Below are 22659 nucleotides of genomic sequence, written 5' to 3'. Positions count from 1 at the left end.
TGCTGCCCCAGCCAGTGAGGACAGTGCAGCACAAACACATGAGAGATTCAGAGCACTGGAGTCATTCAGAGTGCCTGTTTTCCACCACACGCCCCAGTTATTCAGGACTAACATCAGTGGCAGGGCAGCAGAGAGGAGAGCCAGGGGCAGGGGCTGTGCCAGGTGGACTTCCCTTCACACAACCCATCTACGCAGAAAGGCCATTAATGATTGTGCAGGGATTCTTACACAATTCCTGCCACCCACGTCATTTAACCTTTACAGGCAGCTCACCAGCCTGTTCTCAGAAGTCTGGTGAAATAGTCCCCCTGCAAAGAGTTAATTAATGCAGCTTGGACTATAAATTATAGTTAATTTTTCACGAACTACAGCTACTGTCGAGCAGAGCAGGGAGACAGCGATAATTCCGCTGCTCCTTTTCTTCTTTATAAATAACTTTGGCTGGTGGATTCATAGAGTACAGACACTTTATTCTCTCAATATTTAGACATTCAGTTAGACAGATGAACTCAGCTGGTTGGGGAGTGTATACAGATTGCCTGCTCTGTATATGCCTCATGTACTTACTGATAAAACACAGAATTGCTGAGGTTCCCCTCAACAGAGTTCACCCAACTGCTTGTCAGAAGGACATGGATGAGAAGGTGTCTGGCCAAGTTATTCCTTAGTTGTAGCACTGTAATCCTGGTGTGAGCCACACTAAACCCATGATTTACACTGATTAGTACATGCAGGGGCTGTTGATCCTGACCATTCTCTCTGTGGTAAATTTCTGTAAGTCTGAAATGACACCTCCTCTCTTAATAAACCTGAGCAGAGCCTGGAGGTTACCTGCTGCTTTCTGTACCAAAAATCAGAAGGGGTTGTGCAGACTGGGGACTCTGGAGCTCATAAAAATTCTGCTCCTGTGCGTTTATTCATTTGGAAATGACCAAATATTTACCCCCATGTTTTACTGAAATAGCTCTTGCTGGAATCATGTTTCCAATTTCTGAGGGGATCATTAAGACCAATAGCTGCAGGTCAGGAGTTCATCCCAAAATACAAACAGCTTCAGGACACTCATCTTGGAGCATCAGATGCTGCTGATCAAAACAACACTGGTAGCATTTCCCACCTTTCCCATCTGCACTGTTCAGGAGTTTCACTGAGGAGCAAGTTGAAAGGTTTCTGAGTGCCCAGGGACTGCCTGTTCCCACAGGTCAGGTAGCTATTGCAGGGACAAAATCCTATGTTATTATAAAGCTTCTAGTTGCTCCTCCAGAATGATCTCATCAGCTTTATGAAGGAGCCCTTCCTATGCTTTTCTCTGCCACAGGGGTCCCAGAATGCATTTTCTTTTCCCAAATGCCCATCATCAATTGTAATAGTAGCAACATGATACTTCAATGAGGGGATTTGTTCAGCAACCTAAAAATCCTTCTGCAGAGCCAATGCCAGCATGAATCCTTCGCAGTCGGGGCAGCTGAAGCCCAAGAAGTGAAGCAACATGCCGGGATGACACGATGGAGCCAGACAGAGCCTGGTACACAGCCTGCTGCTCTGAACGTGGGCTCACAGCCTCAGTGCTTCCAGGGACATCAGATCCCATCCCAGCCTTCACCCTGCCCTTCTTTGCCTTCAGAGTCACAGCTTGTTTTTACGCCACATCTTGAGCAGTAGCTGTGTGGCTACTTGAAAAATACACAGTGAGCAAAACAAGCAACAACCAGGATCTGGCAGGAGCCACCTCACAGCTCTCTGCAGGCTGACAGCAAGATCTCCACCACACTCACCTCAAGGTCCCACGTCTGTGTGTGTGCAGGTTCTGCTCAATTACAACCACACCTCCAACCCTGGAGTTTAAATTATCTGAGCAAAGACCACGCCAGGACTTATTTTTAGTCTAATATTGAAAACTGGTCTGTCCACATGGCTGGACTTCTGTCTGTTCTGCCCATGCTCTGGGCTGGCTGGACACCCTTCAACTCCAAATCAAGAGCACCATTTGCATCATGTTTGCAGCACTGCTGGCTCTGGAGAGCACAGTGCCTTCAGACTGGAGGGGCCAGAGACTGACCAGCCAACTAACATGGTCACTCAGTAAAGGCCATGACAGACTGGACTTGAGACAAGGTTTTGGGGAGTTGGTTGACCCATATGTGGCACTTGTTACTGTGGTGTGTGTGCTGAAGCTTTGATTGGACTAGATGTGACTCACACAGCACATCACAGCAGAGACATCACTGAGCCTTCATGCAAGTCCAGCAGGCCTGTCTTGCCTGGGAGAGACAAAGTGAGGCAAACATTTCCAACACCCAGCCATCTAAGCATTGGGGAAGGTATTAAACTGGAGAGGGATAACCTGAGTGAATCTAAAGGAATCAGTCTACAGACTTAGTCCAATGACATTGCCAAGATGACAGCTACGAAATCTGTGGACCCAAACTGGTGTGTGGAGAGTTAGACTTCGCTAGAGAAAGAACTGTTTCACCTACCCCTCCCACAGGGATCTTTACAGGGAGTTCAGGGAGGGCTTGTGATCCTCAGCAGCTGAAATAAAGGCTCCAAAACTCAGTCCAGAGAGCCCAACTCTCATTCAGATTAATCACAATATCCCCCAACCCTCATGTTCCCAGCAAAACTCAGCACTGCCTCTTCTGCTCTTTCTCCCTCTTCCACCTCCTCCTGTGATCCCAAACCTCTCTTTGCTGCTGAGCACCCACAGCCAAGGGTAGAGTGAGGCCACTCACCAGGTCAGCTGGACAGTGAACCTAGGGCATGAGCAGAGTCCAGGTGAGCAGCTGCATGTTAGTTTAGAGCATCTGCCAACCACTGGCAGATCCTCTGGTACCCTGGCAGTATCCAAACCATGCTTCCTCCACCCAGCCTATCTTCTCTTCCTACCCTCAAGACTTCACCTCTGTGTTGAATTCAAGGGAATAAACTAGAGAACTCAACAGCAGAAAACAAGCAGAGGGGATTACCTGCTCTTTTCAGAGATTTCAAAAATGATCTTAAATTTTTAAAATGAAACTCTGATAGCGTTTTACTGTCCTTGTCCTGCATAAACCTTCCATCTCAGAATGCTCTACAGGTTGCTCTGAACTTTCTTCCACTTTCGCCTCCATCAGAATGCTTCCAAATGTGGGCACTGATTCCTATTCTGTTTACCAAACTTGTCTATCACCACGGACTCCTGAACCTCGTTTAGCTGCTTCAAGCTGCCCAGTGACAGGATCTCGTTACCCTTTTGAGTCCCCTGGATGTTGAAATGAGCATAAAGGACCTTTCTCTCTGCATCAGGGCACACAATCAAGTTACCACACCCCTGCAAGTTCTTGCGTGTGAGCTGAGACACTGTGACCACCCAACTGCACAACCTTAGCCCGTGACACACACAAGGCAACGTGTCCTCCTTAAACACTTTTCCACCATGGACGGGGCTGCTGCAACTACCTTTGTTTACTGGGCTCCATGGGGAGACTTCTTGGTAAGAGTAGCAGATACTGCTCCTTGAACCTCAGTGCTCAAGTATCTCTAGGGCTGCTCTAGTCTGACAATGCTCCACCAAAAATACTCAGGGGAAGGTGTCAGATTGTGTCACCGTGTCCCTGTGTCACCAGGATGTTTAGCATCATGGAAAGACTTGCCCAGATAGCAGGTTTCCTTTCTGAATCTGGCCCTCAGAGGGCAGCCTGGCCATGTGGATCAAAGCTGGACACTACACCCCTATGACTCATCACACTCCATGGCCCACCTTCCTACAGCTTCTAAATGTCTCTGCTTCATCTGAAGGGATCCACACACCACTGAAGGAAGCTGAGTGATGCCTCATGCCATGCTCATACCAGGTAGTGGGGGCTTCAGGAAACCCAGCTCTCTGTCTGGCAGGTCCCAGTACTCACCCTGGGTATAGGGTCACATCCACATGGGCTGGACATGGCAGCAAGGCAGAGTGGATCCCAGACAGTTCTCAAATGCAGCACTGTCAGATCCCAGGTCTCCCAATGTGCTGTCTATGGTCCCAAATCCAGACTGGTATCAGGGTTGTCACTACACCAGAACCTCCATGAGATCCTCGGGTTTCTCCAAACTGTCATGAGACCTGTGAGGCCCACACCAAACAGTGTCCCTGCCAAAGGGAACCAGAGCTCCTGCTCCAGTGTGTAGGCAAGGGGAGCAGCAGCTGGGGAAGAGATCCCCTGCAGTTCATCGTGACAATGCAGATGTTTCCAAGGACCAGTGGTACCAATCTGCCTCCTTGCACTCTGCAGCCTCCTGTCATGGGAAGGTGCAGAGATGCAGAGCAGCTGGACAAAAAATACACTTCCAGGGAAAAAAGTTACCCAAGAATGGAGACAGAGCACCTTGGAGACCTGGGCTGCACTTTGAGAGCTGTCTGCCTTGTGCCAAGGATGCAGCAGAGTCCAGAGGTCTGTGGCCACTGGAGAACAGGAGGAGGAAGTCTGGCCTCACTCAGAATGTGGCAGGATTTTCTAGTAGCTACACTTTGAGGTGGTAAGAAAGGCGTTGACAGTGCTCCAAGGGGAAAATACATAATATCCCACTGCTTTCCCCATTATCTCCCCACAGGCTGTACACACGTGCAGTTCTATGACAGATCATCAGTCACCATAAAAATCAGAGAGACTCTGAGCTTTTTAGATAACAATTGAGAGAGATCACAAAAAAGGAACGTGAAGGAAAAAGTCAATTACAACCTTAACTCTGGAGACTTTGCCATCTCTTCCCATCATTAGCAAAAGCCAAACAGCCAGGGATGATGGACCCCCAGAGGAAAGAAGTTTTCCAAAAGGAGAAATTTCTGTGTTTCCTTTCTGAGATTTGGCTTTTAAGAAAATAGCATTTATCTTATACGATGCAAAGAAGTAGCATGGATCTCTCCTGGCAAAAACAAAGGAAAAATCCTGGGGAAGGATCACGGCATTAATGATGCTGTGTCTCAGCTTGGTGTCTCCAGTGCAGTGAAAGGCTGAGCACTACACGAGAGCACATTTTAAGTGCAGTTTTCTAATCAGAAAAGCTTTTAAAGGATACCTGGTCAGTGCCTGCTGTGGCTGCAATCAGATTTCCTTTAAAATCATAAAAGGCTGAGCTTTCCAAGTAGGGAACATCCCCATAAAATCTGTAAAGCAGAATTGCCAACGGTGAGGCACAGCCAGCTCTGGGCATCAGGAGCTGAGATGGAAACACAGCACAGATCTCAGAATACCCTCCTGGTCCTGACTTCCCAGGGGCTTTAGATGGGATCCTGGTGGAATTCCCACTGGGAAGACACCCTCTGACACAGACATAACACCCTCCACCAGAAAGACTTGAGCCAACATCCAGGCACTGGGAGCCCAGATCCACACCTTGTCCGTGCTCTGATTTTTATTGCTGTGGGCCCATTTCCTACTGCATTTGGGACAACTGAATAGGAGGGAATGGTGAAAAGCATTTCAGCCACATTGAAATCAAATTAAAAGTTTGGGGCAATCTCTTCTTGCTTTCTGGAGACTCAAGAAAAAATGGGAGAGAAGGGCACAGATGGATTTTCTGCGATTTTCTTATGACTTATGTTTAGAAGACTCACATCTCTTTTCTTGTGCTTCCTAGAGCCTACTTTAGTTTTATCACCTATCCTCAAAAAAAAAAAACCCAAACCCAAAAACAAAGCAATAAATAAATAGTAATAAAAAAACCCCTGCTAAATCAAAGGCTGCAACAAGCACATCTTGCAAGTATCAATAATTCCATGCACTGAAAGAGCTGGGAATGCTTAAAATTCAGTTGCAATTTGAAGTAGCACGTTCTTCAAGCTGCCATTGCAATAGTTATCAACCTCTCCCTCTCTGAGATAGACACCAGCAACATAAATCAGATTTTTTGAAAGATCTAGGGAAAGATCAGTGGCTTCGGGAAAAATCAGAGAGAAGGAGTGATTAAAGAAGGTTCCAGGAGGCAATAAAGCATTTATGCAAAATGTCTCATAATAACAAACAAATCAGGGGAAAGCAGCTGCATGGGGGGAGCGGGGGGGAGAGGTACTTACACTCTTCTTCCATAACAACTATTTTAGTTTCTGAGGCTGGTAAGACTTGTGGTGCTTTCGTTGTTCCTGGGGAAATTAAGGTAAGAAAGTAGTGAACAAAATGTCTCTTTTGAGCAGGGCAGAGTGGGCTTAGCTACTGTGGGGAGGAGGAGAGGGGCAGGTGCTGCTGGGGGGCACAGGCTGGGGGGCTGCCAAGGTGTTAGTGCTGGTTTAGGGCACGCCCAGGTGGGGATCGGGGTGACAGAGGCAGGACAAGGAGTGTCCCTGAGGGGGAGATGGCACAGGACATGTTGTCCCCTCACCCTGAAGGGTCTTGTGTCATTGAGGGTCTCTGTCACAATAAAGAGGCAGAAATGGCTCAGGGTTCACCTGGCAGGGGACAAGTGAAAGTGTGGGAGGTTTTCTCAGCCCTGATGGCCGTGAGAGTGCAAAGATGGGATCACAGGACAGGGTAGTGGGAAAAGTGAGGAGTTTAAGAAAAGGTGGGATCCTCTGAAGAGCCTCCATCCCACAGGTAAGTGCAGCTCTGCAGCACAAACTAATACTGGAACAAGAGGATGAGGAACATGAAGCAGATGAAGGCCATGGGCAGGAGCCTGGGCTGGGGGTGCAGAACCCTGTCAGAGACAGGGGTGAGAGCACCACAAACAGCTAAAAAGCACAGAGGATTTTTTGGTACAAGTTTGATTTTTCCTGCAGTGTTCGAGCAAAGGGGAGTGGGGGGAAGGCAGTTAAGAAGGTGCCTAAAAATTTTCTGTGGAAGAAAAGAGTCTGAAACAGTCACATCTCACCTGTGCCATCATGGTCATGTGATATAAACATTAGACTGTTCAATAAAGAGAACTGGGAAAGGGGACATTTTTCTAAGAAAGCATCTAATCAACCTCAAAGTCATAAAAATCTGCAAATAGCACCAAAGAACAGTATATTTTGTTTGAGTCCAGAAGCATTTCCTCAGAAATTAACACTGTCCCAAAGCTTCTCAATGCAAAAGCATTTATTTCTGATCTGGATGTTTTGTGGAAATACTGGAATTGCAGAGGAGAGGTGAGGTGAGGGCTTGGCTGATGGACAGTTTCTAAGTGCCAAGGAGTCACTGCACTGCAGCCACTGTCTCTCTAAAGATGTGGTGGGTTTGGTGATCTGCAACAGATCTGCATGGCTGAAAAGCTGCTTTCCTGAAACTGGTATCAACTGTAAAGTGGTACTGGAACAGAGCAAAGAGCACTTTGCAATGGCAACCCTGCCTGGCCAGGCTGAGAGACTTCCAGTGGCAGAGGCTGAACCTCAGACCTCCCTTCCACGGCCTGAGGGTTCCCTGTCTGAGCTCCTTCTCTGCCAGCCAGGACACCAGCAGGATCAGAAGATCCCTGGCCTCTGCATCCCTGGAAGGCAACAGCATGTGGGGCTGAGGACACCTCATGATACTCATCTCAAGCCTCGACAGCTCAGGCCACCTCTTGCAATGCCACCTCTCTACAGGGGCACCCAGAGATGTCCTCAAACCTTGTGTGTCTGTATCACGAGATGTGGTGTTAGCTCAGGACTTTTTCCCAGTCCTGGATTCACCCTCCTGTATCACAGCAACATCACAGGACCTCCCAAACCACTGCTCTCAGGTCAGAGATTGTGCTTCCAGCAGCTGGTCCCAGAGCACCAGTCCCAGCCAGCCTGCCCGGGACAGGCTGATGCACCAGGGACAGAACAGCTGTAAAGGAGCAGGATATAAAGCAGCAGGACACATGGAGACAGCAATAGCTGGAGTGACCTTCTGGGGAGAAGGGGAAGGCTCGAGGGGAGGCCAGCTCTGATTAATTGCTATGAACTGCTAGAACTTCACAGTTCTAGCACAGAGAATGCTGTGCTGAGGCTCAGCCACAACAGGATCAGTGCTAAGGAGCCTGGGGAAGAAGGGACAGGAGAACACACATGTGTGGATTCAGGTGCCCTGATGAGTTTCTACTGAAAGGTGTCACAGAAGAAGGGAGCTTGCAGAAGCGACAAAAGCTGTGGAGATCCCAAGAAAGCCCAGCACTAAGGGAAGAGGAAAACTCCAGCACAGCCCATGCTGGGCACAGATGAAGGCTGCTCAAACTCTGGATAGCTCCAGAGGAAAGAGGAAAAAAGAGTGCAGAGTGGGGTGGCAGGGCTGCAAAAGACTCCAGTGTCATCTTGGCTACCTTTGCACGGGGCTACAAGTGGCCCTGCTGTGCTGGCAGGGGTTGCAGACAGGAGCAAGGTGTTCATGCAGCTGAGCAGCCAGTCAAGGGCAGATTGGCAAGGCAGATGAGAAAATGGATCAATCCAGACAAGAAACCCACTGGATCTGCAGCTGAGCAACAAGCCAAGGGCAGATTGGCACAGCAGCTGAGACAATGGATTAATCCAGGCACAGAATCCACTGGATCTGCAGCAACTTGCAGCCTGCAGCTCCCACTAGGAAAAAGTAGAGGCTAGAAACTTTGTGTGTCTTCTGCTGTTTTTCAGGTCTCAACACATTTCTGGGCAACTCAGGTGTGTCCCCATCCCTGCTGTGAGTGGTCCTTGCCACACAGCGGGTCTTCCTGTTGAGGGAATCCTCAGGGAACCCTGAGAGTTGCTGCCTGTTAATGTGGTGATGGGACAGCCCAGGCATGGGGAGAGCACTGCCCCAGCTGCTTTCTTGGGACACATTCCCTATCACGATCAGAAATAAACCCAGCAAAACAGCAGGTCTGACTTCACAGGCGTGGGACATTCAGGCAGGGAGGGCTGAGCATGGATGGCCTTCCTCCAGACCCTGCAAGCACTGGGATGGTACAGGCAGAATAACCGAGGGGAGGTTTCGTGGTGCTGCAGCTTCACAGAACAAAAGGTTCAGGATGGCAAACACTGCTGAGGCAGAGGTTAATGGAGAAAATACCACCAGAAAGCAGCAGGAGAAAGCTACCTTCCCTCACGCTGGGCTGATGCTACTGAGAGCACAAAAAACTGAGTCCCAGCAAAGGCTGCAGAGCCCAGAGCAAAGGCTGCCAGAGTGGCCAGTTGTGAATGGCAGGAGGAAGAGCTTAGGAAAGAGAGTCATCCCCTCCCTAGCTGTGCCCTCACGGCTTCTGGCAGCCACTGTAGGGACTTTCTGAGCCGGAGGGAGCATCCAAACCATAGTGTTAAGCAATATAATTATTATGACCAAGATAATAATAAAACCACCTAACCTCAGACTCCATCCGCTGAGCTCTAAGAGATGGAGCACACATTCTAGGATGAAAACCAGAAGCAACTTCACTCATCACAAAGCTATGGTCTAATTACTTGTCTTCTGGTGAGTTTTGCTTCTCAGAAATTCTTTAAAAAATGAAAACATCAAGCCCACCAGCTTTCTTTCCTCCTTACCCCTTTTAAAAAAAATACATAGACTGTAAGTTTATTTAAAATGTAAATTAACCACATTGCCAGTGACAGATAACAAAGATAAACATTTATGCTAAGCTGCATTTTTCTTATCTCCCAAAAGATTGTTTTACTCGATATCCTGAAAGCATGAAACAAAATACAAGACAGACCATGTGCAGAACCTCCCGCTCTCTGTGGAATGGCAGACAGCTCGAGACATTTGCTGGCTTCTTCACTTACCACTTTTCACATTCAGGCTGCCTTTTGCGGTGTCTTTCCCTAAAACGTTCTTGGCTTCGCAGCTGTACTCCCCAGCATCCTCCAGCTTCACCTTGTTGAACTGCAGTCTGGAAATCTTTCTGTTGAAAAGTACAGCAGACATTTCTTACTCGGTTGCTGACCATCCTCATGAACTGACAACCATTCCTGGCCCTGGGATGCTGCCTGGAGGGTCACCCCTGCCCGACCTCACAAGCCTGGACAGGATTTGGACAAAGCCCCTTCCCAGGATTTCCTGAGTGAACATCTCCCTCTGAACCCAGCGCTCTCGGTGTGTTGCATGGTTTGGTCTGACACCTGCCCGCACTCACACAGAAAGGCTTGTGAGGGGTTGAGCCCAAGAGTCCCAACAGCCCAGCCCAGCTTTCCACACTGGAGAGAAGCCACTTTCCTGATGGACAGCAGGATCTGCCTGCTAGATGGAGATGTGGAGAGGACATGCATGTTCTGCACCTTCCTCAGCAGGGATGCCGAGCACTCCGGTGCTTCACCAGCCTCATCCAGCAGTGCCATGCACTCAACACAAGCACCCACGAGGTCCAGGGGGGCTCATCCCTCTCCAGCCTGCAAATCCAACCCCCAGGATTTGCCCTGGACAGAGCTGGTAGCTTCATCTAGGCCCACAAATAGGGCAAGTGCTTTGTCTGCCCCAAATACACCCGCTCCAGTGGACTACAGATATGTGGGGCTGAGCTGCACACACTCATCTTACCAGCCAGAAGTGCCTCGAAAGAGCAGGAGAGGGTGTGTGTGACGATTTTAGGTGTCACCTAAGAGCCTGTGCTGCTGCTGCTCCGTGGCAGAGGGAGCGGCTCTGCGGCAGAGCTCTGCGGCGCTGCGGGAAGGCCTTTCCCACTGGCTATGACTCATTCCTGGGATGTCTCTGACTAACAGGCAAAACCTTTTGTTGCCTAGTTTAGCAGAGATCTATAGGAGCCTTCAACACACACTAAATGCCACTTATGAGACCGCAGTGGGACTCCCATGAGTCCCTCTGTTTTACTACATTTCCTTCCATTTTAGCCATCTTATCAAAACCCACCCTACCTGCTCTTCTCATGACAACATCTCTTTCTGCCTTTTACCCCAATCTTTTACCTCAGGTCTGTGTCATACAGTCACTGCATTTAGAGACTCGGAAGCACTGCCAGCTTTAGAAAGAGGTCCCAGTGGCCTATGTTGCTGAAGGCAAATAAAATTCCATTTTATGTGGAAAATAATCATTAGCCTTGGACATACTTGCAATGCTACATGTCATATGAGAAGGACTTTTCTTTGGGCTGTGCAAATCATCATCGTCCATAGGAAGCCCTTCACAGAAGCTCACTGGCATCTTTTTAACACCCCAACAAGCTGTTCTCCTGGGAGGCACGGCGCAAGGACACAGCAGGAACATCTCACTAGTTATATTAGTAAATTAAAAGCACTTGGAGACAACTTGGTAGAGCTGCCAGGGCTCAGGCGCTGCCCTGTTTTACACGATGCGGTCAAGTGCTCAACTGCACGAGCTGGGGCCACATGTGGAGCAGTTTCTAAATGAATGCTGACAGTGTGCAAAGACCTCTCGAATCCCTCTGACTGCAGGTCTCCCCGATCCACTCGTGCCGTTACTTGGGCCGCCACATTCCAACACGGGTGCCCAAAGAAACCGGGTGGTTCAGGGTGCTGCAAAGCTGCCTGGACTCCCAGCACCATTCCCTTCTCTGAATGTTCTCTCAGAGCAACCTGTGACAGCCCTGGGCACTGTGGCCCTCCCTGCTGTGCTGCCTTGGGAGTCAGCAGCACCCAAGGGACAGCAAAGCACTTAAGGGTGTGCAGTGCCTGTTGCTGCAGTGGGTTCCTGCACCTTCCCGGGATGTACGAGGGCTGTGGGCTCTGTTGAGCTGCTCAGGGCCACGTTTCCAACTCCCTTGGCAGAAGCAGGTGTGGAAATGCTCATCAAAGGGGCGAGATGGCTCCTGGTGCTACAACATGCAACCCCAAGACTGTCCCCAGCCCAGCCATTACTTTCTTCCATCTGTCTCAACCCTCTTTTGCCAGAACACATCATTTGTTTTACACCCCCTCCCAGGAGAGGCTGCAGCTATTGCTGCTACACATGGAAGAGATGCAGGCAGCACGTGCTGAAAGCAGCTTGGAAGAGCAAGGCTCTAACTCAGAGTCCATAGAAAATACCCCCCTGGCACACCAGCACACTGAGACTCTGCCAGAGCTGAAAGCATTGATGGCCACGCTGCCTTCAGCTGCTGGAGGACAGATGTTCTACTCATAACTGGCTGCATCATAATCTCAATCCACAGCACATTTCACCAGGTGTAGCAACTGGAAAAGTGATCTCTTACAGATAAGGGGTTTTAGTCCCAAAGATATGAATTAAGGTGTTATTGGTGACACAAAAGGGTAATGAAAGGGGCCACACTTGACAGATTCATCACCAAGAATAGGATGAGAGACATCTGGTCTTTTACCTGGAGAAGAATGTGAGCAGAATAAAGAGTGATGTTGGCATTTAGAGCATAGCAGCATCAAAGTCAAACCAAAGGGGATTATTTTGTTTTAATGTACAAGACTTGTACTGTCAAAAGAGCTTATTTTTACTTGTCAACACAGTTTGTTGAAATTCTCCTGGATTGTAAGATCCCCTTGAAAAATCAAGAGCTTTTTCTTGCTGTTCATACCTCAGGCCAGTGGCGTGGCCACTCTTGGTCTTCACACTGTGCTGTATAAATGTCAGGTAACAGACTTGGGGGAAAAGAGATGAAGGGTAGAGATATGGATCAGCTTTAATGTGGAGCCTAGCCACTGTAAAGAGAATTTTCCTCTTCTGGGAAGCACTGAGACAGCCAGAGAGACACCTTGCTTCACAGCATTAGCCAAGGGCCTTTTAATTAACATGGATAAGGCCTGAAGAAGAACTGAGCTGAAGGATCTCAAAGAGACTAGTCCTCGCTTGATCTGTGTGTGCCAAAGGTGACCAGTCTGTCTCTGTTCTATTTTACCATCTCCAAGTGCTACTGAAGCATCTCAAAACTCCTTTGGAAATCAGTTTTTCAAGGTCATGTTCTTCCTCCTGCTGCCCCCAAGGGCAGGTACTTTGTCCTCGTGCGGGTTGAGGGATGATTTCACAGAAACACCAAGTAGCAGTGTCCAAGGAATTCTGCTGTGCCCTGGAGTTTTGGATGAAGCCTCGTGGGCAGTGTGTCTCCCAGGGACAGCAGTCCCTGGGAGAGCCCTACATGTGCATTCACAAGGGTGCCTGGCTGCCAGAGGATGCCATTCTTCTGGAGGAAGTCACTGCCCCGGGCTGTTTGCTCAGTGAAAGGGCCAGGGTCACTGACAGATCCCATCATTTCACTGCAGTGCAACTCTGTTGACATCTCTTTACTCCAGGGGAAAATCTGCCTCATTGTCTTTCCTGACCCTCAGCACATATGACTTAGCCACTCACTAATTATCTCCTGTAGTGCCAGTGGAGGGATAAGCCATGGGGAATATGCTGTCTGCAAGCACTGAGGGATAGGATTCACAAGGAGACCTTCAGCCTGGCCAAAAGAAGATCCCCCAAAATACCTTTCTGGCCAAGAGAAAAGAGTCCCCCAGAGGGCAGTTTGGAGGGATGAGTAAATCACCCTCTGCAGTGCCAATCTCCAGACTACAATGGGAAACAGGGAGATCAGCCCTTGGCCAGGACCTACACAAAGATCCTGGCAAATTCTGGCTGAGAAGGGTGGCTTCACTGGCTGTAATTTAGACATCTCAGAGTTAGACATCAAAATGTGAGCTTGGACCCTGAGGCCTCCAGTGCAATCAGAGGAGAAGAAACAGGCCTTGCATCTCAGCCAAGGAGGAACTTCTCATGACAGCAGTCGTGTTCCCACCAGCACTTTGGTCAAGCTTGAATCATTTTTCTCCTCTTACCTACTGCCAAGTGGAAATGGGGCCGTTTTCCCAGGTCATCTGCTTTCAAAGCCATTCATGTCAGAGCGTGGGAGCAGGAGAGCAGCTGCCATGAGCTGCCTCCGAGACACCTACACTGAGGACTCCGTGTTCCCTGTGAGAGTTCAGCCACTTCTGCATCGTTCTGGACAAGAATAGCTCTAGGATTACTACTGCTGTAGTGTTTTATTAGTCTTCTAAAAATAGGGTAGCTGCCACATGAGTAATGAAGAAGTCAAGGAATCAGCTGATGAAGAGAATTTGGATGCTACACCACATGGAGCCCCAAAATTGTCAATGAAGAGCACTGCACATAGTAAACACACCTGAAACCCTAGGAAAAGGAAATTCCCAAACATGACCCTTGCAAAGGACACACTGGCTGCACTACCGTGGTTACCCATTAACTCTATACCCCTCTGTTTGCTCAGAGAGCCAGTGGCAGGAGGCACACTGGAATTGCCTGGAGCAGGAAGGCCAGCAATGGCTGTAACATGCACTGATTACATCCTGCCAGAGATTTAATTGGTGCCTACGTGCTGTCCTGGCACTCTGCACCGCGCTGCTTTTGCCCCGGGAGAGCAGGTTAATGATTGGCAAGAAAATTCAGAATATCCAGGTTACAATCCACAAGTGCTGTCCAGCAGCCATCAAACACTGGGCAGCCCCACCAGCTGGAGCAGGGGCTCTCAGGGAACACATTTATTTTCCCCAGCACTCAGTGGGATAAAATAAGGCAGAAGGGATCACTGCAATGCACGGACAGCACGGGGATGGCTATGGCAAAGCCCCTCTGTCCAGCAGGGCAGGAACAGCCAGGAGCATCCTCTCCCTTGAATAACCATCCATGTGGAAGCCACCCCGACCTCTTCCTTGCCTTTCAAGCTGTTCTCAGCAGAACACAGCAGAGCTGGGCAAGATGGCTGTGCTTGCAGTGCTTGAGAAAAACTCATGTCCTACACTGGCTGCTGTGTGCTCCAGAGCGTGATCTGGCCAGCTCAGTGTTAGCCACAGAAAGATGGGAAAGGGGACAAAAATGCCCTCAAGCAAAGCAATCAAATAAAAGGGGTAAGGGTGGGAAGGTTTGGACTTTTCAGCTTGGCCATCATCCCTTCTGCAGTGGGCAAAGGCCTCCTTCCTCCTCCCCTCACACCATCGTCTGCCCCGCTCCGTGTTTGACCTGCTGGGGCAGTGGGGAACAGTGCATGTCCTTGTGGTGCCCAGGACGGGACCAACCATCCCCTGACCCCCTCTGCCTGCTCTCTCCTACCCCTGTCCCCCGACATTAAAGTGCTGTTCTAACCTGAAAAGCAGATTTGCCCCTTCTCTGCTCAGCAGTGCTGTGGTCTCTCTGTGCCCAGGCTTGGGACAGGCTGATTTTAAGAGGAAGACTCGACCAGTCCTCGCTCTGCAGAGCTGACACTGACACTGGTCTCAGAGCTGGAGTCACTTCTGGGTTGGGCAGTGTCAACACAAGGGGAAAAGATCAATAAGTACACTCCAAAGAGCAGGGTCACTTGTGCAACCCCCCTCCAGCCTCAAATGCAGCCTCGGGTATTCCGGCAGCGGGAAGAGGTGTAGGGCAGCAGAGGCAGTGACACACAGCCACACCAGTCCCTGGAGTGGACTTGGTGGCTGTTCTGTGGAAAGACAAACCTCTGTGTGCTGCTGCTCTCTGTGCCAGGCCAGGTTGTGGCACCTGCCAGGGAATGACATCAATAAAATGCATAAAAGTGGAGGTTTGGGTTCAGGTTGAGGCAGACATGATGTCAGTGCAGGGTCACATGTATTACTTTCTCCTGGAATTCAAGGTAATTGATCCATCCCACAAATGTTTCCTCCAAGCCCAATGCCAGGATTTCAATTCCTTAGAGAAAATGTAGATCCTGGAGCAGTACTCTGAGGCCACCTCAGAGCAGGTTCTTTCCCTGCTTCCTGTGATCTCACACAGGAAGGCTCTAACAGATTCCCAAGAGCCAGGGACTTCCCAGCATCAAATGTGGAACAAATACCTCGCTATCCCAAAAAGTGTATGACCTCAACACAGAGACAAGACCCCCACAGGGTGCCCAGGTCTCACTATCTCAGGAACCAACCCACGAGCTGGTTCCGTGGTGGGGAGGGAAGAGAGGGTCAGTGCTGCTGAGGAGAAGGCACAGAGGTCCTGCTTTGGAATCATATCACAGACAGAGGCTGATATGCTGGGCAGATCAGAGGCAGCACCAAAACTTCAGGGATTGCCAGAAGAGGGGGAGAGAGGCCTGAGAGGACCTTTAAAGCAAAGCCTATTAATTATAAAGAGTCAAGGGAGGAGGAGGGGAAGGTGCCATACTAAAAGCAGTTGCCTAGGGGATAGCCCTGGGCAGAGCCCAGGAATGGAGACGAGCAGGCTGCAAATAGATCAAGAAAGAGTATTTTGTGAAACACAGATCATGGGAAAGGGGTGGCACCTTCACATGGTCAGGAAACTACCCCTCCAAAACCTCTGTGAACCATCACTGGGGTGGTACACGGGGTGTGCAAGAGATTTAGTTACACTTTTGGGTCTCCTTTCCGAGTTTGGAGCCTATTGGATGCATGTCATTCTTTTCTCCCCAAGTCATTTTTCTGCAGCTGGTACATGTGACAGATCCTCACCAGTGTCTGATCCATGAAGTGCAAGGGGAACCTGGATAATTCATGGCTGCAGGTACATGATGTGCTGCCCCAGATGAACTGCCAGCAGCCTCAGCCCTCATCCCTAAGGCAAAGCATTTTAACTTAAAGAAGTGAATGGGATTTCAGCTCCTGTCTCAATGAGGCCCTCAGCCTAATCTGTGACATTTTGCAACCACAGTGGGCGAAGGTCTATAGGGAGAGGTTGTGGGTTTTTTTTTTTAAAGCAACCAATATCACTGTGAAAACCACACAAAATTTTAGGCAAATAGAGCTCCTTCCACCTCTATGTTTGCACACACATAGCCAGCCTCTGACCATAACTTGTTAGCAACTGTAACTCAGTCAGGTTTGATTAAATGTCCATTCCCTGACTCTCTCAGCAGCCCCAATTTGCAGAGTTTGTGGATTGTTCAAGCTCAAGGCCCAACTGCTTCTCCTTTCAGTTCTCAAATTCCCTGGTTCGGTCCCAGGTGCATTGGCCAAGATGATGTCCATCATCTCCTCTAAAACAACAAGCAGACAAACAAAGGAGATTCTCTCCTTCACACCCCCCTCCAATAAAGTGCCCTCAGCAGCTAAAACCAAATCCCAAATATCGGAGACTCATAATGACATCGTGAGAGTTAGCAAGGCAGCAGCTCCCCTGGTGATCGTAACAACACCGGTGCTTGAGAAGAGTCTTTGCTTCAAGGCATCTGGAATTGCTCTTGCAAGATCCATTGTCAAATGAGCCTTTTCCTTTGTTTAAAAATGTCAGCCCGAAGACCCCTGCCAGAGTGGTGGTATAGCCTGCTTGGGTTCACTCTGGCTCCCACAAGGCTTCAACAGTCCTCTTTGCCCCTCCTTGTCTCCAGGCTTAATTAGGAAATCATTTATCTTTATTGGCACTCTCTTTCCCCTGCTGCTTTGGCATTATTATTTTTTTTTGCCTTCATTCCAGTGCAGTGAGCTGTACAGGGAAGACCACAGCCCCATTCATTGTGGGTGGGGAATAATCTACAACTGGGAGCCCTGCAAGGAAGACCCCAGCAATGAATCTGCTCCAACTGGTATCGCCTGAGGGACTACTGTGCAGAAACAGGAGAGGAGGGTATCCCTTGGCTCCACTTACAGGCTAACAATAGGGATTCCTGGTGATACTGAAAGTAGGACACTACTCCCAAGGGATGTCATATGGTCAGCCTGTCCCAAACTGAACTGCCATCCCTCTCCAACCTAATGATACGCCTGCTTCATCTCCCTTGGTGAAAGAGCACACAAAGAGAAGGGGCTGTAAGGACAGCCACAGCTCGGGGACTATCAGGCTCCTGGACTCCAGCTGAGGATCTACATGTCCCAGGCTGAGTCCTCAGCACGACTTCAAGCGGGGAAGGTTCTCCACACCTCCACAAACAGAAACTCCCTTGGCTTTCTTCACAGCTGGCATTTGACTGTTTGCCAGAGTAGTCAGGGAGTCAAAACCCAACTAAACCTCACAGGAGCCAGAGGCATCAGTCAGATCACAGCCACACTCAGCTGAAAATGGCATCACTTTGGCAGCTCAGAGAGAGAGCCACTCGCTAGGCTGTGCTTCCACTGCCACAGGCAATTCTTTCTGGGTAATTGCTCTAGGTTCCCCATCAACCGTGTTTTATTCAAATTGAGATGGAGATAAAATTCCGGCCAATAATTTCTTCCACCTTAAAGAGAAGTTTCTCCTTCGTGCAAACCAGGCTTGCCCCAGCCTGTCACACTAATTACAGATGGAACATGTAGTTCAGAAAGAAGGAATCAGAATTGTTCCCCTCCCTCCAGCAAATATCCATTGAAAAAAAAAAACCTGACTCCTCTGCCTGATGGCACCAGAAGCTTTGCTGGTAAGTTTAAAAACAGGAGGGAAGATGATTGATGGAAAAGGTGAAGAGCTGACATGCAGTCAAATGCTCCTCTCCTCCTTACAACACATACATCCCTTATTTTTAAAGAGATCTCCTACTCTAGGGATCAGATGAAAACCTGATCATAAAATAAGAGGGCTTCAATTATGCCTTCCAGAGACCTCCAGGCTCTTTAAACTTATGGGGGGAGGAAAGCCAGGAATGAGTCACAGAGGGCAACCATGCTCTTCATATCTCCCATCCCATGCCTCTGCATGCTAAGGGTCACAGAGTTGCAGACAGATTCCAATGCAGAGCTGTGCCCAGCTCTGCCAGGGACTCACAGGGCCAAGGGAAACACCATGGACAACACCTCCACATCCTGGAGGGCTCCTTTTCCCTGGCTCCGGCAGAAAACTCCATCAGGTCTTTGGATCACACTTCTAAAGAAATGTTCCTGTGCACCTGGTCAGGTCCTGCATTGTCTGAGAAGCTTTTTGCCTTGTGTCCCTTCTCTGTGAAGGTCCCTCCCCAGTGCCCCATTTCTGACCCTCTGAGACCCCCACTCTACTCGGAACTGAAAGGAAGCACAGAGGATTATCTGGAGACCAGTGTTATTTCTTAAGTGGAGGCAGATGTATAAACCCCATCATTCTTGAATTAATCATCAGAGGGTAAGATTTCCTTTCAGAGCTTTACAGTTTAGGATGCTTATCCTTCCCTGGAGTCCTCTCCTAACATGCTGGAAGTAATGATTTACACCCATATCCCGTGTCCCTCTATTAAACACAGCCCCAACAGCTACATAATGAGGACATGAGAGTCAAAAGGGCTCCTGGACCCTCAGCCTGCACTGAGCAATTTTTAATGTTTGTTCCATGCAGACAAGACTGGAATGAGGCAGGTCCAATGCCAGTGGACACTCTGCCTGGAGGGATTTTCAGCACTGAGACCCAGCAAACCCAGTGGAGGGGAGAAAGGTGGGAATGCCAGCCCAGGTAGGCACAGACCTGCTTGGATAAGTGTTCCTGCACTGCTGACTGCTTGACAAGGGTCAAATGCTTAACAGGGGGTTGTCATCTCAGAGCTGTCCCACAGAATCACAGAATCATTAAAGGTGGAAAAGACCCCTAAGATCATCAAGTCCAACCATTAACCCAGCACTGCCAAGGCCACCACTAACCCATGTCCCCAGGTGCCACATCTACATATCTTCTGAATATTTCCAGGGATGGTGATTCCAAAATTTCCCTGAGCAGCCTGTTCCAATTCCTGGTCACCATTTCAGTGAAGAAATTTTCCTTAATATCCAGCCTAGCCTTCCCCTCCCTTGGCACAACTTGAGGCCATTTCCTCTTGTCCCTGCCCAACAGCTGCTTGAGCCCAGTCTCCATAGCCTGGTCCCAGCACAAGACAGGTGAACTCTCCACTCAGTAGCACATTTTAATGGCAGCAGGGAGCAGAAGTTGGAATGGGAAGTGATTCTAGGGATGCTTTGGGCTCACACCTTTGCTGCTGATGGAGTCTCAGGCACTGCAGGAGGCTTTCCTTAAAATGTTTATCCTTGGCTTGTTTTGCCAGCAGGAAGCCCTTCCAGCACACACACACATCTTTGGCCTGTCACGGGAAGGCTGAGAGCCAACGTGTTGCCATGGAAACTGGTAAATGCAAAATTATGACTTGACAGCAGTGTCCTGAGGAAAGAGGCTCAACCTTCTTCCATATGTTTCTGTCCCTGGCCCAGGGAGTGCGTGTCCCCCCTGCACCACTGTGGGTGGGATGCCCTTCTGTCCCTGTTTGTGCCAGACACGGGGTGCCAGGAGGCAAGGAAGGACTGTGATATGTGGGAACACAGCAGGGAGATGCTGTGGGAGGATCCCACCCCAGGGAGTTTTGCTGGGTGTTTGGTGAGGGACATAGCTCCCCAACACCCCTGCCTGCCTGCAGGGGTGCAGTGTCCATGGGATGGACGGGCTTCCCACGCCGGGATACAGAGGGTGGTGCAGACATTTCTCCAGGGCATCCCAGCTCCAGAGCCCATCAGTAAACAAGTAAGGCCATGAGGCTGACAAGGGCCACAAAAACACTGAGGGCAGCAGAGGAGAGAGGCAGGCACAGCTCTGCTGCCTGCAAGCCCAGACATCCCTTCCTGAGTAGACAGCATCCAGTCATCCTGGATCTGCTGGTGCTTCCAGCACTGATCACCTCTGCCTCATCCCAAAACAAATCCTGGAGTTATTTTGAAGGAGTTCAACCATCTTGGGTGTGACTCTGAAATCAAACCCAACAGGACTGAAATCAAATTAGAATAACTGACAACGTCCCAGTCGAGCACTGACTGATTTTTCTAACTGATTTTTTAGTGGTTTTTAATTTTAAAAATTGCTACTCTATCAAGTCCGTAATAAGCTACTCTTTGCACACTCAGATATAACATATGTTAGCAAAGAATTAGTTTCAGGTTTTCCAAGGGGTCAGGCAGTTGCAAGCTGACTGCTGCTGCCTAGGTCAGGATATATGAATGTAACCATAGGGATGATCATGGGATAAATTTAAGATATATCATGAGTAAATATTTGCCCTTGAAAAATATCAACGTGGATCCTTTTATATCAATTCCCAGTGAGAACCCCTCAGCTTGAATGAGGTGGTCCTGAGAGTGACACTCACTGAGAGCAGTCACCCAAGAGCTTTGTTGCATGGGGAGTTTGGAGCAGCCTTCATGGAGCTTTCCCTGGATGCAGAAGTCCAGGGATTTGCATGCAACGAGGTCTCCTCTGGTGATTGTGGTCCCTGGTCAGACAGTATCATGATATACTCTTGCATCTCAGCCCTGGTTAGTCCAGAGAAGACTGAGAGGGGATCTCATCAGTCCGTACAAATATCTTCAGGGGGTGTCAAGAGGATGGTGCTGGACTCTTTTTAGTGGTGCCCAGCAACTGGACAAGGAGGAATAGCCATTAGTTAAAACACAAGAAGTTCCATCTTAACATGAGGAAGAACTTCTTCACGCTGAGGGTGGCAGAGCACTGGAACAGCTGCCCAGGGAGGTCACGGAGTCTCCCTCTCTGGATAGATTCCAAACCCACCCGGACACATTCCTGTGTAACCTGCTCCAGGTGACCCTGCCTTGGCAGGGGTTTTGGGCTGGATGATCTCCAGAGGACCCTTCCATCCCTGACAATTCTGTGATTCTGTGATCCTTGCAGTTGCCTTAGATGTTCCTGCGTCCACCTAAATTCAGAAGAGAACAAACCAATTCCTCCCACAGGCCTGTGGGTGGGTGGTGAGGCGACAGCTGAGTTTGGATAACTTCTGCATCCAAACCCCCCCCCCAGGTAAGCTGAGATGCCTCCAACCAGCCTACAGCTGGCAGGGAAAGCCTTGTCTCCCCAGGTAGCTGGGCACCTGCCTCTGATGACACTCTTACCCTGCTCCTCTCTCCACTACTCTCTGGGGACACTGGGAATCTTGCTCGCTCTCCCAGGCATGGTAAATGTGCTGAGCACGGGCCTGTGGCTCTGAGGAAGCCCCTCAGTGCTGCTCAGCAGTGACCTGGGGGGAGCAGCAGCACCTCCAGCCAGACAGTCCCTGGACCCAAACACTCAGTGAGCAGAGGCAGAGCAGCCCCATGTCATACTTACTTCCCATTCCCATACTTGATCCGGATGTCTTTGCTCTTCTTCAGCTCTTTGCCATCTTTAAACCATTTGTAGGATGGCTGAGGGTTGCCGGCAGTCGCCTCACATTTCAGGGAAATCCTCTCACCCACGTGAACGTTCGGGCTTTTCAGTTTCTTCAGTTTGGGGGCAACAGCTGCAAGAAGAGAAACGAGACACTGTAAGACCTGCCTCTTCCAGAGGCTGCACACACACAGCAGGAGCCCACCGAGCCCCCTGCCCTGGGAAAAGCACCTTCTGCCCCCACTGCTGCGTGATGAGGGAGAGGGGCTGCCCAGGGGGAACCAGCACGGTCAGGGAAGGAGCAGGGAGGCAGAAATGTCCATGTGGGGAACAGAGGGAGCCCCTGGCTCTGGGGGCTCCACATGACCAGCCCTGATGGCTCCATAGCTGCCCCTACCCACACAGGCAGGACTCCTGTGTCTCCTGCCAGCACAGGGGTTTGCTGGGCACTCCAGGCTCTCCCACCAAGCTCTTCAGAGACTGTTTTCCCCTGTTCCCTGCCATTGCTGCTGCTGATTGCCAACACCTACATGACCCCTGCGGCTTCCATGGGCATGCTGCCAATCCCACAGCCTCACCAGCCCCAGCCAGAATGTTTTGCTGCAGAAGGAGCAGAGGCAGGTCACAGGGAGAGGTCCCCTGTTCCCCAGCAATGCGTCAGGGATGCTCCGTGCCTGCTGAGAAGACCTATGGTCATTGAGCAGGGCAGGGCCAGCAGCACTGAGAGGGGCTGCAATAAAAACCTGCATGTATAAAGGATGAGAAGGGGAAGGACAATCATTCTTCAGGCTGCAAGCAGAAAAGTGAAAGAATATAGGCATATAAAATTGTCTTAGGC

General features: G+C 49.7%; 1 protein-coding gene across 4 annotated transcripts in view; it reads right to left on the bottom strand.

Moving 5' to 3' along the window:
• Nucleotides 1-22659, bottom strand: part of NRG2 (neuregulin 2) — a 160977-nt gene that overhangs the window by 37843 nt on the left and 100475 nt on the right. For 3 of the 4 annotated variants that reach the window (XM_051793691.1, XM_051793690.1, XM_051793692.1), the window contains exons 2-4: nucleotides 21783-21954; nucleotides 9650-9768; nucleotides 6038-6103 (exon numbers count right to left, since the gene is read on the bottom strand). In XM_051793691.1, the coding sequence (XP_051649651.1) occupies nucleotides 6038-6103; nucleotides 9650-9768; nucleotides 21783-21954 (357 nt within the window). The remainder of the gene's footprint in view (nucleotides 1-6037; nucleotides 6104-9649; nucleotides 9769-21782; nucleotides 21955-22659) is intronic. The other variant, XM_051793693.1, reaches the window with a different exon arrangement.

This window comes from Manacus candei, unplaced genomic scaffold, assembly GCF_025592945.1.
Source record: "Manacus candei isolate 608988 ecotype Guabito, Panama unplaced genomic scaffold, ASM2559294v1 h1tg000037l, whole genome shotgun sequence".
NCBI lineage: Eukaryota > Metazoa > Chordata > Aves > Passeriformes > Pipridae > Manacus > Manacus candei.
Note: the sequence above shows the minus strand (reverse complement) of the source record. Positions and strands in the feature narration are given on the sequence as shown.